We start from the raw sequence: 18,540 nt of genomic DNA on the forward strand, positions 1-18,540 counted from the left end.
ACTCTTCTCCATTAGTAATAATAACATATATATATCATATATGTATATATCATGATTTAAAGTTTATAAATTGCGCAGCATATATTCTCTCAGATGAAATAAATAAAATTTTCAAAGAAGTTAAAATATAAAGAAGTTTGGGAACTGGACGACTACTTTTCAGTCATATTGTAGAGAGAATTCCCTCTTGGGCATAGATTGGGAAGAGTTTGGTCTAGATTCAAGCTCTGAATTTCTATAAGTCTTTGATTCTATTGTCTGGTGTACGTGCTAATTATTACTGTCCTTGGCCTTCACCTGTTAAAGAATGCTATTTCCCTCTGGCTTTAAACTAGTATTAGCGTCTTGGTAAGTGGATTTTAGATTGTTGTGTGAGTCATCTCTCCCTCTACCAAACTGTGTTGGATCTAATCTGCCGCGGCACTTGAAAGAGCAAAATCTCCACCCCAACACCTCCCCTTCCATTCTAAAGGGTTGTTCACTAGAAGGGAGCAATCGATACATTTTGATCTCCATGTAGTTCATTCAGGAGGTGGAGACCTCAAAAAACTAGAACAAGGAACTTAAAACAAGAGTTAAATACTGGGACCGGGTTCAGGATCAGCCATTTGAGAAGTCTGACTTGTCAGGCATCATGAAGATACTGATTCTTCTGGGGACTATCTTCCTCCCTGTGGCAGTCCATGGCAAAGTCATGGAAAGATGTGAGTTAGCAAGAATCCTCAAGAAGTATGGCATGGATGGTTACAATAGTATCAGCCTGGCCGACTGTAAGTCTACTGTTCTGAAGATCTCCACAAATACTAGGAGAGACAGGGAGGTGGGGGGTTAGCAGTTTCAGAGGAATGCATCATTACTTATTGTCCTTGTTTTAAAATTTATTTGGGTGTTAATATAACTTGAAATAGAACTACACAGTTTAAAAATATCAACCAGATCACCTAGAAATTGAAATTTGAAGGAGTAAGGTTTTAGGGGTGGGGGAAGGGGATTCATTTCTTAAAGGCTTCAGATAGGATCTATTGTGTTCTTCAGGATTCACCAAATTGAATGAGCTAGTTTATCTCCCCATAGACCTGCACAATTTGAATCTCAAATTTTCTACTAGATCCTTAGCTCCAGCTGCCTCCAGTTCAATACTTAGGTACTAAAGCCTTCCAGTATTGTTGAATTTGGGGGCATTCTTTGACACAATGTGTGGAATTTGAGAAGGTGGTATCTTTCAGAAGAGAGTTCAAGTTTTTTGGACAAGATCAAGAAATTTTGACAAAAAAAACCTTCTGCCTTTGTGTGCAGTACATTGGAAGTGTCCCTTCATTCCAATGTAGAGGGGGCCCAAGCTGGAGGTGACCTGCTCTTGTCTAATAGTATCATTACATGGACACCCATAATATCTATGTATGGATAGAGAATCAATTTCAGGAGCCCATCCCTATCTTTATTTTTTTGTTTTGTTTTGTTTGCTTTTTGGTGAGGCAATTGAAGTTAAGTGACTTGCCCAGGGTCACACAGCTAGTAAATGTCAAGTGTATGAGGTCAGATTTGAACTCAGGTCCTCTTGACTCCAAGACTGGAGCTCTATCCACTGCGACGCCTAGTTGCCCCCCATCTATATCTTTAAACCTCAACATTTAAGAGAAGGACCATTGATTTAACTACTGAAACTAACTTGAAATTGAAACAGTAGCAAGAAAAAGGGACCATTAAACCCCTCGTTAGGAATGAACCCTTTGCTCTTGGTGAAGCATAGTCCCTAAAAATGGGGGAGGGGGTGTAGCAAACAGTATGGATTTTGTTGTGTTTGTGGGGTCTTACAGATCTACAACTAAAAGAGACTCTGGAGCTCATTCATTACAACCCCTTCATTTTTTACAGATGAGGAAACTGAAGCCTCACTAGGTTAAGTGAGTTGTCATAAGGCACTACTTACAAGTAGTTTGAGTTTTGGCTGGATGTGGCTTCAAGACAGAAGGAACTTAAAGATATAATTGTGCCATAGGCTCAGTATCTAGGCAGAGTCCTAATAGTTATTAAAAAAACAAAATTTCAACACTTAATAAGTGTGAGACACTGGGGACATAAAGATGACAAAAAAAATTAGTTTCCTTCCTCAAGAAGCTTACAATTAGACTGAAAGGACATGACTTATATCCAAATAAGAACATTAGAAGATAAAATGTGTCCATTGAGGGAAAAAAGAGATCCAGACAAAGGACTTTAGGGCCAATTTGAGGAAAGGAAGAACATATTCATCTGGAGGAGAAGAAGGCATTCCAGAGGAGGGGTCACCAACAATGTCAGGGGCTCCAGCAAGGTCAGTGAGAACACACACTGAGAAAGGGTCACTAGGTTTGGTCTCTAAGAAACCAATACCCCTTGGAGGGGAAGCTTCAGCAGAGGGAGTGGCAGAGTCAGAATACAGATTGTATGGGGTGGAGGAGTACAGTGAGTGGTGAGGAGGTACAGACAACATAAAACATAGATTCAAAGTGGGAGAAATTTAGACATAGTTTAATGCAACCCTTTCATTTTTCAGTGGAGGAAACTGAGGCCAAGAGCAATTAAGTGTTGTGAAAGGCAGTATGGTGCCCAAAATCAAATCCTTGCTGAACTTGGGTTGTGTGAACCTGGGCCATTCAATTCACCTCAACAAGTATTTATGAAGCATTTTCTTTGGGCAAGGTACTGGGGATACAGAAATGAAAAGCAGCCTCTACTCTCAAGGAGCTTCCATTCTATTAGGGAAAAGCAAGTCACTTAACCTCTGACCCTCAGTTAGTTCATCTTTGAGATGAGGGGATTGGTCTAGATGATCTTTAAAGGGCAACCCATTTCCCAATCTGTGATCTTACCAAGTGACTTGCCCATAGCCACTGTAAATGTTTTATAAAAGTCATTCAATCATCATAGAGAGTTTTATAGAACTTAAATGAATATTTTTATCAGATGATTGGGCAAAGAGTTTGCTTGACTGCACTGTTTGGGGATATGATGTGTGTGTGTGTGTGTGTATGTGTGTGTGTGTGTATGTGTGTGTTTTAAAGAATTCTCATATTGATCTATTAGAGGCAGCATCTCAAAATGAATAGAGAGCTGGCCTCAAGGTCAGGAAGACCCTGGGTTCAATTCCCACCTCTAACCCACGTTGATTTTGTGACTTTGGGCAAGTTGGCGTCTCAAAGACTGTAAAATCCACAGCAGATGCCGGTCTGCATTATTTGAGACAGCTCCCCAAGTTTTTACTATAGCTGCCTGTCACATTGACCTTGATGATGAACAATGGGAAATATAAGGTCACAAGGCAAAACAATGGACAATACAGAGCAATGTTTCAACTGCTACAATAGGGAATTTAAAAGTTCAAAGAAATTGAACATTTTCTACAAACCTGTTTGATTTCCTCCTTACAAGTAAAATGAAGCCAAGTAGATGGATCATTAATGGCACGGATCACTTTTTTCCAAAGTGAAGTCTACAATGGTTGATAAAAACAGAGAATACTATTCATTCTAAGACAACAGTATAAGTATTTCTCAGTAGGTTTCACACGATTTTAAACTGTAAGGGACCAAAGAGTTTAGTTCCACTCATTTGACAAATGAGGAAAAAAGCCCAGAATGTTGAAGTAATTTGACCAAAGTCATACAGGAAGTAAATGACAGAGCTAGGATTCAAACCCAGTGTGCATGTGTGTGTGTGTGTGTGTGTGTGTGTGTGTGTGTGTGTGTGTGTGTGTGTACAGTAGTACATAAACAGCATAGTATATTCTTATAAGACAAGAATATAGTGAAAATACATACAGTAAATAAAATGTTTTTGTTTCTCTGACTTGCCCAAGACTCCCTTTATACTGATGGAGGAAATGGATATGCCCCTACTATAAGAAAGTGCAAATAAGAACTATAGACTAAGGAATTAGTGGCTCATTAACAAAAGAATCTTTCTATGAAAGAATTCTCCTAGCTCCTTAAATATGATTGTACATATTAAACTCATTTACTAGGGAATGAGAGATACCTCAAATTAAAGTGTTACTAGCTAATGAATATTAAAGATCAGTCACAACTAAAAGTAATGTATTCAAAAATAAATAATGCATTTGTTTAATATGTCAGTGATAACAGAGGATTACATCTATTCTGTTATCTTGGTCATACTGGATAAATAAATTGGATATGAATTGGTCATTATTAAAATGAACTCTTCACAGGGGTGTGCTTGGCAAAGTGGGCGAGCAATTATAACACAAAAGCTAAATACCGCAACGATGTAGATGGAGGCACTGATTATGGGATATTTCAGATCAACAGTTTCTACTGGTGCAATGATGGCAGGACACCTGGAGCTATGAATGGATGCGGCATGTCATGCACAGGTTAGAGGAATCTCATGGATTTGGGTGGGCAAAAACACTGCTCAGCAAGGTAGATAGATAGCTAATGCAGCTATGTAAATAAAAATACACAGAGGTAAAAAAAAAAAAAAAGTTTAGAGGACCAATAAGAAAATCCTTACTTCTCATTAATTTTCCCAGTCCCCAACTTAAGATTCCCAAACAAAGAATGTGGTGTTTTCTTAGGAAGATATTATTTCTTGGTCATGTTGATTATTATTACATTGTTAGTCATAAGGAATGGGCAGGATTCTTTGATTTCTTTTTTAAATTTTGAGATACCTAAATTAGATTCCACCAATAAGTTCCCTGGAATTCTTGTTATTTCAGGCTGATCCTGAATGTTCTATCCACTCTATTAATGTTTGACTTTTAAAAAAAGATGTCCCATATCCTGCTGTCAGCATAGCTGGCTTATTAATCTAAGCATTTCATATTTCTTTAAGTGTTTTGTCATCATCAAATAAATTACTAAGAGTACATAGATGTCTCAAATATTGACCTGTCATTACTGTTTGCATTCTGTCTGATCAGAACTCAATGATAATAGATCTTACCCCACTCCTGTTTGTTATAAATAAAATCATAAGTTCTTAACAACTGATGGTTCTAAAAATGGCATATAAAAGTTTGTCTTGTATTTTTAGTGCTTTTTTTATAAAGTTGTCTCTACACCTTTGTTCCAAGCATGATATAGTAACTCATTTATATGTTAAAGTTGTTGTTAATCCTTCTTTCTCCAAGAGGACCATGACATCAAGAAGGTGATGCCATGACATGCAAGTTAATTGGATTTAAGTGAGGGAGGGTTGTGTAAAGTTACCAGCCTCACTTTCTCCTCCAGAGCCATCTGGGTCCAGTGGCCAGATATAGATAAGGAAGACTGGAGATGGCCCAGGATGCTGTAGGAGACCTTGGCCTTTTTAAACTAATGTCTTTCCCAGGTTTCAGTTTGGCCTCCTACTCCTTTATTTTATAGATGAATGAATGAAGCACTTATTAAAGGCTTACTATGTGCTAAGTAAGTACTGGGGATACAAAGAAAAACAGATAGTCCTTGACCTCAAAGAGCTCACATTCTTTCTAACTGGGGGAGTCAGCACATATGGAAAGTTTGGAACAGTTGCAAAGTCCTTGATGTTAATGCCCCTTCATTAATGTCATTTCCACTGGTAAGATATCAATTTCTGATGCTGAACCATTTGACAGTGCCAAATTTGTTCTAATGAGGAAACTGAAGCTGACTTAAACTTTAAGTGATTGGCCTGCAGAGGCAGGATTTGAACCCTGGTCTTCCTTTCTCCCAAGTCCAGCCCTCTATCCACTGAACCACCTATGTCTTCCTTATCTCCTCAGTTAAAATATAGAGCGTTTACTAGCAGTGTGACCCTGAGCAAGTAACTTAACTTCTACTTGACCATAGACTCATAAAATTAAAGCCAGGAAAAACCTTTCTCAACCATTTCAGCCAATCCCCTTATTTTAACAGATAAGAAGCTGAGTCACTGAAAGGTCAGGGAATTTATCCAAGATCATGGGGGAATTAGTTGCAGAGGCCGTATTTATCTCCTGGTCCAAAAAGTCACAGCTTTTTCCAGTATATCAGATTTGTGTTTGGTCAAAAGTAATGACATTCTCATTAATGTGGATTTTTTTTTTTGAACAGTAGAAGTCCAGAGTAGGTGAAAGAGATGGTCTACAGGTATTTTTATCTCAAAAAAGCAGTCCACAAATTGAAAAACATTGAGAATACAGTTAAAGACAAAAAGTCAACATATATCAGATGCATAAAGAAGTTACTTGAATGATGAAAAACATTTGCTTCCACTAAGAGAAGACATTTTTATTCCATGAATTCCCTGTGCCACTAGGTTAATGTGATTTCATGTTCCTGCCCAAAATCTGGAACATATTAATCCTGTCTTATACTTTTCTTCCTCCAAACACACTTTTATGTAATATATTTACTAGCAGAACTACATAGCACAAGACAATTCAGTTAAATTCAATAAGTATTTATTAAAAACAGAACAAAACTACTATGTGCCAAGCTCTATACCATCAGTGGGGATATAATGACAACAATATGACTATGCTTTCCCCTCAGGGAGGTTACATTCTAAGGCCCTCACCGTTAGGTAAGTAAAACTCTTTCCCAGTTCCACCCTGCAGGCTGACTTTCATGTCTCCAATCTCAACTCTCCCCTGTATGGGGAGGTGTTTCTTCAAACTGTGGGAAGGGAGGGGCAGAGCCAAGATGGTGGAGTAAAGGCAGGGACTCACCTGAGCTCTCCCCTAAACCCCTCCAAATACCTGTAAAAAATGACTCTGGACAAATCCTAGAGCAGCAGAACCCACAAAAAGACAGAGTGAAACAAATTTCCAGCCGAAGACAACCTGGAAGGTTGGCGAGAAGGGGCTGTCACACCTGCCTGAAAGTAAAGCTCAGTCCAACACAGCCCTAGCCCCAATAAACCAGGAGTAGGCCTTGGGAGCGACTGAATCACCAGCGCCAGTGGCTACTTCCAGAGTTCTCAGCCCACAGATGTTAAGGGGGTTGAACAAGTGGTCAGAAGGAGATTACAGGGGTCTCTTTGCTAGCACTGAGGCAGCACTCTGCAGCTTTGCCCATACTCTGATCTGCGTCCCAGTCTTGGGTGGCAATCCCAGGGAAAGGAGGAGCACTAGCATAGCAGAGTTTGCAGCCACAGTGGAGGGAGGATCCTCCTCACAATTCCAGTGCAGAAAAGAGTGCTTGTGGACACTCACAGACCAGAGCCCAAAGCAATAAACACCTCTCCTTAGATCATATCACCTTGGAAGAACTGAAAACTTACAGGTCCCTAGGAGTCTGTCTGAAAACAGCTGCACAAAACCCTGATGCTTGGGACAGTACTCCCTCCAACCTGGAAGCAGAGCCCTACTTTAACAAACAGTTAAAAGTCAAGTAATAAGCTGGGAAAATGAGCAAACAATGGGGAAAAAAACTGACTATAGAAAGTTATTATTGTGACAAGGAAGATAAAAACACATACCACCTTGGAAGAACTGAATATTTGCAGGTTCCTAGAAGTAGCTCTGAAAATAGCTGCATAAAACCCCTGAAGCTTGGGACAGTACACCCTCCACACTAGAAGCTGATGCCTACCTTAACAAAGAGTTAAAAAGTCAAGTAATTGGCTAGGAACATGAGCCAACAGCAGAAAAACTCAGGCTATAGAATCTTACTTTGGTGACAAAGAAGATCAAAACATACAACCAGAAGAAGACAACAGAATCAAAACTCCTACATCCAAAGCCTCCAAGAAAAATATGAATTGGTTTCAGGCCATGGAAAGGCTCAAAAAGGATTTTGAAAAGCAAGTAAGAAAAGCAAAGGAAAAATTGGGAAGATAAATGAGAGTGATACAAGAAAATCATTAAAAACAAGTCCTCTCTAAAGGAGACCCCAAAAAATACTGAAGAAAATAACACCTTAAAAAATAAACTAACCCAAATGACAAAAGAGATCCAAAATGCCAAATGAGGAGAAGAATGCCTTAAAAAGCAGAATTAACCAAACTGAAAAAGAGGTCCAATAGCTCAGTGAAGAACATAATTCCTGTCTCATGACAGAAAAAGCTATCCATATCCAAAGAAAGAACTACAGAGTTTGAATGCAGATCGAGGCATACTAGTTTTTCTTTTTTTTCCTTTTGTTTCCTCTTTCTTGTGGTTCCTTCTATTGGTTCTAATCCTTCCTTACAGCATGACTAATGTGAAAATAAGTTTAATAGGAATGTATATGCATAGCCTATATCAGATTGTGCACCGCCTTGGGGAGGGAGGTGAGAAGGAAGGAGGAGAAAAATTTAAAACTCAAAAGCTTATGGAAGTGATTGTTGATAAATCAAAACAAATTAATAAAAAAAATTTTTTTTAAAAAGAAAAGAATTCCTTAAAAATTAGAATGGAGCAAATGGAAACTAATGACTCTATGAGAAATCAAGAAATTATAAAACAAAACCAAAACAATGAAAAAATAGAAGACAATGTGAAATATCTCATTGGAAAAACAACTGACCCGGAAAATAGATCCAGGAGAGATAATTTAAAAATTATTGGACTACCTGAAACCATGATGAAAAAAAGAGCCTAGACATCATCTTTCAAGAAATTATCAAAGAAAACTGTCTTGATATTCGAGAACCAGAGGGTAAAATAGAAACTGAAAGAATCCACTGATCACCTCCTAAAAGGATCCCAAAAGGAAAACTCCTAGGAATATTATAGCCAAATTCCAGAGTTCCCAGGTCAAGGAGAAAATATGGTAAGCAGCCAGAAAAAAACAATTCAAGTATTGTGGAAACACAATCAGGATAACACAAGATTTAGCAGCTTCCACATTAAGGGACCAGAGGGCTTGGAATATAATACTCCAGAGGTCAAAGGAGATAGGATTACAACCAAGAATCACCTACCCAGCAAGACTGAGTATAATCCTTCTGGGGTGGGGGCAGTAAAATGGACATTCAATGAAATAGAGGACTTTCAAGCATTCTTGATGAAAAGACCAGAGCTGAACAGAAAATTTGACTTTCAAATACAAGATTCAAGATAAGTATGAAAAGGTAAACAGGAAAGAGAAATCATAAGAGACTTAGTAAAGTTGAACTGTTTACATTCCCACATGGAAAGATAATATTTGTAACCCATGAGACCTTTCTCAGTATTAAGGTAGTTAGAGGGAATATATACATAGACAGAGGGCACAGGGTGAGTTGAATATGAAGGGATGATATCTAAAAAATAAAATTAAGTTGTGAGAGAGAATTTTACCTCAAGAAGGAGAAAAGAAGAGGTAGAATGGGGTAAATTATCTCACATAAAAGAGGCAAGAAAAAGCTTTTATAGTGAAGGGGAAGAGGGTGGAGGTGAGAGGGAATGAGTGAATCTTACTCTCATTAGATTTGGCTTAAGGAGGGAACAACATACACACTCAAATGGTATGGGAATCTATCTTACTCTACAGGAAAATAGGGGGAAAGGGGATAAGAGAAGGGAGGATGATAGAAGGAGGGCAGAATGGGGGAGGGGGTAATCAGAAACACTTTTGAGGAGGGACAGGGTCAAGAGAAAGAATAGAAAAAATGGGGGGGATAGGATGGAGGGAAATATAGTTAGTCTTTCACAACATGTTTATTATGGAAGTGTTTTGTATGACTATATATGTATAACCTATATAAAATCACTTGCCTTTTCAATGAGGGTGGGTGAGAAAGGAGGAAGGGAGAGAATTTGGAACTCAAAGTTTTAAAAACAAATGTTAAAAATTGTTTTTACATACAACTGGGAAATAATATATACAGGCAAAGGGGTATAGAAATCTATCCTGCCTTACAGGAAAATAGCAGGGGAAGGGGATAAGAGAAGGGGGAGGGGTGATAGAAGGGAGAGCAGATTAAGGGAAGGGGTATTCAGAATGCACACTATTTTGGTGTAGGGGAAGGAGAGAGATGGGGAGAAAATTTAGAACTCAAAATCTTGAGGAAGTGAATGTTGAAAACTAAAAATAAATAAATTAATTAATAAAGAAATAGTACCTACTAATCTGAAAAAAAAAGAAAAAGCTTTCACAGTGGAGGGAAAGAGAGGAGAGGTGAGGAGAGTGAGTGAAACTTACTCTCATCAGAATTGGCTCAAAAAGGGAATAACATACACACAAAATTGGGTATAAAACTCTATCTTACCCTACAGAAAAGTAGAGGCTAAGAGTAGGGAATAAGGGGGGGGTGATAGAAGGGAGGGCAGATTGGGGGAGGTAGTAGTCAGAAAAGTAAAGGATAAGAGTAGGGGATAAGGGGAGTGATAGAAGGGAGGGCAGATTGGGGGAGGTAGTAGTCAGAAGCAAAATACTTTTGAGAAGGGACAGGGTGAAAGGAGAAAGAGAATAGAATAAACGGGGGTGGGGGGGAGTGTGATGGAGAGAAATAGCAATTGTAACTGTGAAAAAAATTTTGAAGCAAATTTCTTTGATAAAGGCCTCATTTCTCAAACATATAGAGACCTGAGTCACATAAAATTTATAAAAGTCATATAAAAGTTATAAAAATAAGAGCCATTCCCCAGTTGATTAATGATCAAAAGATATAATCAGGTTTCAGATGAAGTAAGCAAAGCTATTTATAGTCATATGAAAAAATATTCTAACTCACTATTGATTGGAGAAATGCAAATTAAAAAACTCTGAGGTGCTACCTCATACCCATAGATTGGCTAATAGGACAGAAAAGAAAAATGACAAATGTTGGAAGAAATGTGGGGAAAATGAGACATTAATGCATTGTTGGTGAAGTTCTGAACTAATTCAATCATTCTGTAGAGCAATTTGGAATTATGGCCAAAGGGCTATAAAATCATGCATATCCTTTGACCTAGTAATACCCCTATTAGGTCTGCATTCCAAAAGAGATGAAAAAAAAAGGAAAAGGACCTATATGTACAAAAATATTTATAGCAGCTCTTTTCTGGGGGCAAATAATTAGAAATTGAGGAGAAGCCTATCAATTTGGGAATGGCTGAATAGATTATGGTATGTGATTATGATGGAATACTATTGTACCATAAGAAATGATGAGCATGATGCTCTCAGAAGAACCTGGAAAGACTTACTTGGGCTGATACAAAGTGAAATGTACTGTGTACAAGGTAACAGCTGTGAATGACTTAACTCTTCTCAGCAATACAACAATCCAAGACAACTCTGAAGGTCTTAAGATGAAAAACGCTATCCATCCCCAGAGAAGGAACTGATGGTGTCTGAATACAGATTGAAGCATAGTTTTTTTTTAACTTTCCTTTTTTTCTTGAGGTTTTTTTTTATCTATGTTTTCTTTAACAACATGACTATTATGGATATGTTTTGCATGACTATACATGTATAACCTATATAAAATTACTTGCCTTCTCATTTGAAGAGAGGGAAGGGAGGAAGGGGGAGAATTTGGAACTCAAAGTTTTAAAAATGAATATTAAAAATTGTTTTTACATGTAACTGGGAGAAAATAAAATACTGAATTAAAAAATAAATTTTAAAAAAACCTGTGGGAAGAGAGTTGTCCAAATCTATTGTCCAAATCAGAGGGTTGTTAACCTTATTTTACTTATGAACCCTTCTCCTCTGTTGGGTCATTTTGTGTCTAAGTATGAATCCAGATTAATTTTATCTTTTCTGTGCTTTGGAAGAGCTATAATAAAATGCATCAACAAAATATCCTTTTTTCAATTATAACCCCCAGCAGGGGAAAATCCCAGTGATACATAAATTCACTCTGTGTCTTTCTCTATCTCTGCCGTGTCTGTATCTCTCTGTTGCTCCCTATGTCTTTCTGCCTGTCTTTCTGTCTGTCTCTCAATCACCCATTCATCAAGAACACCAAATACAGAAAACAAACAGTTAGCTTAAAGAAATGAGAAATGGGGTATGGACTCAGGGTAAGAGTCAGTGTTCAGTAAGGAACAGGGATGTGTAAGTTTCACCAGTTTCCTTCCTCACAACAGAGATAGCCATCATCATTCATTCTGCCTCAGCTCCCCATAGCCCCATATTGTTCACCTCCAGGCTTTTCCCAACATATCACTCATCCTCTCTTGTGTTTCTCTTCTGGAGGAATATGTGAAAGCACTTGGTCAAAGAGGCTGTGGAGAGGGGATGTAGCAGGTTCTTTTCCTCCCCACACTGTCCTGGCTGCAGTCTTTCTCCTCTTAGCACTACTACTGCATTTGCAGAGATCCTGAAGACCAGCCCTCTGTGTACATGTACAAAATTCTGGTCCCTTGAGAGATTTCAGTTCTCCCCTCCCCCATAGAACTAGAGGAGAGCCATCTCATTCATCATAGCATCAGCTCTCAGGGACTCAAGTAGGGGAGACATTGAAAGCATTTGTCAGCTAGGAGACATTATCTCCAGTGCCCTGTTACACTAGAACTGAATATAACTTCACTTCAATGAGGGAAAAGGTGGTATACTGGAAAGCACCCTGGACATGGTGTCAAGACACCTAGCTTTAAGTTCTAACAACATTTACTCTTTGTGTGACCATGGCAATTCACATTTCCTCTCTAAATCTAACTTTTCTCATCTGAAAAATGGTGATAACAGACTGCTCCATGGGATTGTAGTGAGAAAAATATTCTGTTAAGTGTTAAAGTGCTGTATAAATTCATATTAGTTTTACTTAGGTCAGGAAGAACAGGAATGAGAAATAAAACTTTCCTCTAGCTGACTCCCAGTTAGCTGAAATTTAGAATACTCCTAGAATGATGTTTATTCTGCCTGAATAAGCAGTATTTGTTCTTTTGGATAAAATGAATTTGGAACTTTCTTACATTGGCTTTGATTTCTGTTTCAGATGTTATGACATATGACATCATCAAATCTATAAAATGTATAAGGAGGATTGTCCGTGAACCCAAAGGCATTCGGGCATGGTATGTTTTAAATCGTTATAAAGAATAATTCATTTTCTCTTGTAATGGGTATGTTCAATGAGGAAGGATGCTTAAAGCCAAAATAAAGTCCATTCTAATATGTATGCTCTAGCAGCGACCACACTGATAGAATATATTTATACTTGCAATCATTAGTTACAATACTATATGTAACATGTTTGCCTACCAAGGACCCTAGGGTTAAGTGGCGCTGTTTTCTTTAAGCCTACAGAAAGATAGCATGTCATGGTAATTATCCAACAAAGTAGCACAATATTAGAATTTTCTACCTACTAGCTCTTTGCTTGTAAGTTACCTTTTCTGGGATATTCTAGAGAGAATCCTTTCCTAAGAGGCTGTAATAGCGGCCACCAAATATTGCTCAGTCTGAAGATGTTAGGGCTTGCTCCTCTACCTATTGCCAAGCACATACTGTAGCTGTGATGGCAGCACAAAGCAGCTTATATTTCATTTTGAACTCAGCCCATTCTGGCTGGGTCTGATCTGAAATTGAATATTATTCAAAATATTATAATATAAGGTCTGCTGTCTATACCACCTCATTAAGTCCTTACTTCTTTTGGTATCCATTCTCCCAATTCATTCCCCACTCCATTCCTATATTTGGAAATTTAGAATCCTATGATTATATAAGGAATATAGAACAGAATAATACAGAGTAGAATAAAGAAGAAAAAAAAAGGAACTAGCCCAATATATTCATCTCCAACCACCTCCTACTTGTCCTGCAGGATCTCTTGGTGCATTTGGGGGAAATCTCAATAACACTTCTTTATGGTAAAGGAGTAATAGTATGGGCATTCTCTCTCCATCTTAGACTCATGACTAAAGAGAAATCAGCTTCCTACCTCCAAAGCACATGCTTTTCAATTACATGAAAGTCTTAGTTACCCGAGAGTTTTTCTCCTAATCATTCACAATTTCTATTTCTTCCTCACTATTGGGACCTCTCCTGGCCTCCACTTGTTTTAATCTGCCTCGTGTTCAGGTCTCCTCATGGAGTCACAAGCTCTTTTCAGTGCAGCTCACAGTTTCTGTGCCTCTCCATATGTCTACTCCCTTGCTCTCTCTTCCTGTTTCTCTCCTGTCCTGATAGTCTAGACATCAAGGTCAACAGAAGGAAGAAAAGAAGTGAAAAAGAGATTAATGAATGTACAGTTAGCACCACTTATCTTTTTGCCATGCTCATCACCCCTCTCCACACAGATTGTGACAAAAAAAAAAAGTTTAAGAGACATAATTTCTGAGTAATTAGTCATTTTATTAATTATGCTAGTGATTAATTAATAAAAAGATGGTCATCTGGCCATCTCCCATAAGCCAAAGACCCCTCATGGAACTCACTCAACACTTATATGCCCTTGGAAGAGGGAATGTTCCTGAGAATGGGAATCAACTCTGATTGGTTAACAAGTAATGACAGGATGAATATTACAATGAGAGGTGGGTTTATTCTTATGAGAGCCTGGGGGATGTGACTCTGATTATTCAGTCTTAGACAAAGAGACTTATCCATACCCATACCACCTCATCTAGGGTAATTTAGACAAAAGGGGGAATCCACTTCTACCCAGACCTGTCTGACTAAAACACAATAGGCCAGAATCCACCAATTCACCTAAACTAGAATTTCTTTACCTTTTAATCAAACCTAAGTTTTCCATCTTATTATCAACTCTACATTTCAAAGGCTGCCTGAATAACCTACAGGGGCTGATTCCTGATTAAGGACATAGAAAAGGGGAAAAACCTTAGTCCTATTTCAATAATTGGTTATTAATATGAGAGAAATGATAACTTCTCTCAAGTTAAAGGCAATGAATTTCCTGAACCAATAGCATCAGAAATTGTTCTACTGATGTCTTTCTCTCATCAAGGATCATCTCCCCAGAGTGCAAATAAAAACAACAATTTAAAGAGAAGAAAAGACAGGGACACAAGTTATATAAAAATCCATTTATACCATTTTTGTAACATTATTATAAGGGCCTTCAACTTTAAAAAATGGTAAGCACCTAGTATGTATAGAACACTGTGCTATGTGCTAAAAGAGATACAAAGATTAAATAAGATATGGCCCTTGATCTCATGGAGCTTATAGTCTGATGGGTGGATATGACATATATATGGATAACTATCACTGAAAATAATACCTAAGCACAAAAGTGAGATACAAACTAAGTCTCAAAGGGGAAAATTGTTACTGATTCCAGAGTTCACTGAAGGTTCTGGTGAAAAAGATGGTATTTGACCTGGACCTCAAGGAATAGATACAGAAGATCAAACAGTGAGAAATATAACATATTCCATGCATAAAGCATAGTCTAAGCAGAGTGGCAGTAGGACAGCAATAAGACATGTACAGGGAATAGGAGGAGTAATCCAGTATTTGAAATGCAGGACTTGAGGTAAGTAGTATGAGATAAATCTGAAAGTTTAACATTACCAGATCATGGAGGGACAAGAGCACCAGGTTGAGTTTGAATGTTATTTGGTGGGTAACAAGAAATCATTAAAGGACTCTCATGGTGCCATGCAATAAGATTTACTCAGATTCGTGCAACTTAGACTAACCTTCATTGATACCTCTCACGAATTGGTCTGTTTATTGAATCCAAGCCTACTACCTTGCTTTTTACCATTGGGTTAGGATATGAGACAGACCCTTTTGGTTCACTGCCTCTCTGCTATTTTTTGTGTGTTTAAATCTCATTCATTTATGTCAGCACTGTAGTTATGTCTCATCAATAATGATCGTTACATGTGGTGATGTTGTTTAATAACAGAATATCCATGTAAGAGTAAATTGACATTATGCACATTTAAATTAAAATACCACCTACTTTAATTTACTCAGACTCCAAAAGATGCATTCTTCCATGGTATGTCACAATATTTATGTGGGATGGGGAAAGGCTTCTTGCAGAAAGTGGTACTTTGCGACTTGAGGAAAGTCCTGGGAAGCTAAGAGGTAGAAATTAAGAAGGAGTTTTCCAGGCATGGGGGGCAGCCAGTGAAGATTTTCAAAATCAGCTGATGAAGTATCACATGAGAAGAACAAAAAGGATGTCAGTGTGACTGGAATGCAGAGTTTGTGAGAATATAAAAGGATGAGGTAGGGAATGTAATGTGTAAGAAGACAAGAAAGGTAGGAAGAAGCCAGGTTATGAAGGACTTTGTATGCCAAACACAGGTCTTTATATTTGATCCTAGTGGTCAGAGGGAGCTACTGGAGATGCTTGGAATGAGGTGTGGCGGTGGGGCAGGGGTGAGTGGGGTGACGTAGTCAGACCTCCCCTTTCGGAAGATCAATTTGATGACTAAGTGGAGGAAGAACTGAAGTGAGAAGAGACTTGAAGATGGGAGACCAAAAGGCCATTGCAGTAGTCCAGGTATGAGGTGACAAGGATTTGTATCAGAGGAATAGTTCTTCCCATATTATTAACTTACTTTGAATTGATTCCTTAAGCAAAGAATTATGTGCTTAATAGGTGTAGTTTGTAAAGTTCAGTTCAACAACAAGCAGTTCTCACATTCAAATTCCATGTCAGGCACTCTGTTAGATGCTTGAAATAGACCCTGTCTTCAAGAAACTTACAATCAAACAGGAGAGAAAAGACAGATATTCAAATGGCTGTGACACAAAGCAAAATGTATTAGGGTCAAAAGGGAAATTCAGGAAAAAAGAAAACTAGGTGAAATTTGAAGAGAGAGAGAACATTTTCACTTGGATGGATCAAAGCAGCTTCATGGAGGAGATAACACTTTAATGGAAAGGGGAATTTTAGATGGTGAAACTAGAAGGAACCTGGGGGACCCCATGACCATAAGCACAAAGATGGGTAAGGTCAGGACAAGATCAGGAAACAATGAGGAGTTCAGTTTGGCCAGAATATAGAATAATGGGCCTAATTTTAAGATTCTTACATACCAAGAATCACAAAAAAGTTTCAAACCTGGAAGAATCCTGAGAAATCCTATAGTACAAACTTATTTTACAAAAAAGAAAACTAAGAGCCAAAGTAATGACTTCTATTAAAACCTTTCTCTGTTTCTTATACTTTCTGTTTTGAAATACATACTTGTATATACATTAATATCTATCTCTGTATTCATACATATCAAATTACATATTAACATTGTCCCAAGTTTAATCTTGCTAACTTTTGCATTACTTGGTTTTGCTTTATTTTCAGGTTGGCATGGAAAAACCGTTGTCAAGGAAGAAATCTTTCCATATATCTCCATGGTTGCAAACTTTAAAATGCTGGATTTAAATTCTTCTGCTTATCTGGATCCCTCTTCATATGAAATAGCTTTTCAAGTGAAATGTCGTAACCCCCTTAAAAATAATTTTCTCAAATAAAGCAGAAAGAGATAATGATTTTTCAAAAGGATTAATGTTTAATGATAGTTTTATGTCCAGATACTTTTTTTAGATTGCTTTAGGGCATGGCTCTAGATTTTTACTTATCACAAAAATCTTTGGAATGTTCAATTTTGGAAGCAAACAACTTAGTATCATGAAGACAGGTATTTCACAGTTTTAGATAAGAAATATTTCCAGATACCACATCTTAAAATGCATGTGTAAGGTAAAATTGTAACCTGGCACTTGTAGTCACTTTTATTAACTGCTGAATAGGAAAAATGAAGAATGGATTTTTCTTAGGCAAGTACACAAAGTTTGAAAAGTAGAGACTTTATATTCAAGAATCTTATATGAATGGTATATAACATTTTACTCAAATTTTTTTCTAAGAAATGTTATTCTAGAGGGACATTCAGTGTTCATGGCTGGGTTGTGACAAAATAATAAAAATGACAAGGCTTCCAGAATTCAGTTATTGATTTACCTATGCCAATTCAAATACCAAAGGGATTACTTATCAATCCAGATAAAATAATAACAAAATGAACTTGAAGGAACAAAAAATCCAGAATACCAAGGTAAATAATTTTTTAAAAAGAAAAGAATAGCATTTCTAGACTTCCAACTCTATTTTAAAGTAAAAATCATCAAAATCATTTTATACTGGATAAAAAAAAAATAGAAAAATGGATGTTATGGGGATCCAATGAGCTAATATGTGCATGTTGCAGACTTTAAAAGTAGATCAATCGATAGACTAGACAAGGAAGAATCATAAATAATTGAATTCAATAATCTAGTTTCTAGTATTTGGCATATTACACAATAAATTCAAGATAGATACATGACCCAAATATTAAAGATAAGGCCATTAAAAATTCAAAGAGAAGCTGATCTTATACTTTTCACTGCTGTGGGTAATGGGTAAATTCTTTACAAGACAAGGGATAAAAGTTATTTAAAAGATGCAAGTCTTAATTACATGAAATTTTAAAACTTTTGCATGAATAAAATGAACACAAGTAGGATAAGAATGGAAGTGGTTGACTGGGAAATAACCTCTGTTGTTAAATATCTCTGATAAGGACCTAATATACCAAATGGGTAAACGACTAACAAAAACACATAAAACAGGGGCAGCTAGGTGGCACAGTGGATAGAGCACTGGTCCTGAAGTCAGGAGGACCTGAGTTCAAATCCAGCCTCAGACACATAACACTTACTAGCTGTGTGACCTTGGGCAAGTCACTTAACCCTGATTGCCTCACCAAAAAAAAAAAAAAGA

The 18,540-nt window shown here is 37.4% G+C and overlaps 1 protein-coding gene across 1 annotated transcript; it reads left to right on the forward strand.

Annotated features, from left to right (window-relative positions):
• The first annotated feature begins 634 nt into the window (after positions 1-634).
• Positions 635-17,219, forward strand: LOC114051515 (lysozyme C-like). The gene is made up of 4 exons (XM_027873916.1): positions 635-770; positions 4,211-4,375; positions 12,784-12,862; positions 17,080-17,219. Exons 1-4 carry the CDS (start codon positions 635-637, stop codon positions 17,144-17,146), a joined length of 447 nt encoding a protein of 148 aa, XP_027729717.1. The 3' UTR covers positions 17,147-17,219.
• The last annotated feature ends 1,321 nt before the right edge of the window (positions 17,220-18,540 follow it).

This window comes from Vombatus ursinus, unplaced genomic scaffold (genome assembly GCF_900497805.2).
Source record: "Vombatus ursinus unplaced genomic scaffold, bare-nosed wombat genome assembly UNPS02003292.1, whole genome shotgun sequence".
In the NCBI taxonomy this organism is placed as follows: domain Eukaryota; kingdom Metazoa; phylum Chordata; class Mammalia; order Diprotodontia; family Vombatidae; genus Vombatus; species Vombatus ursinus.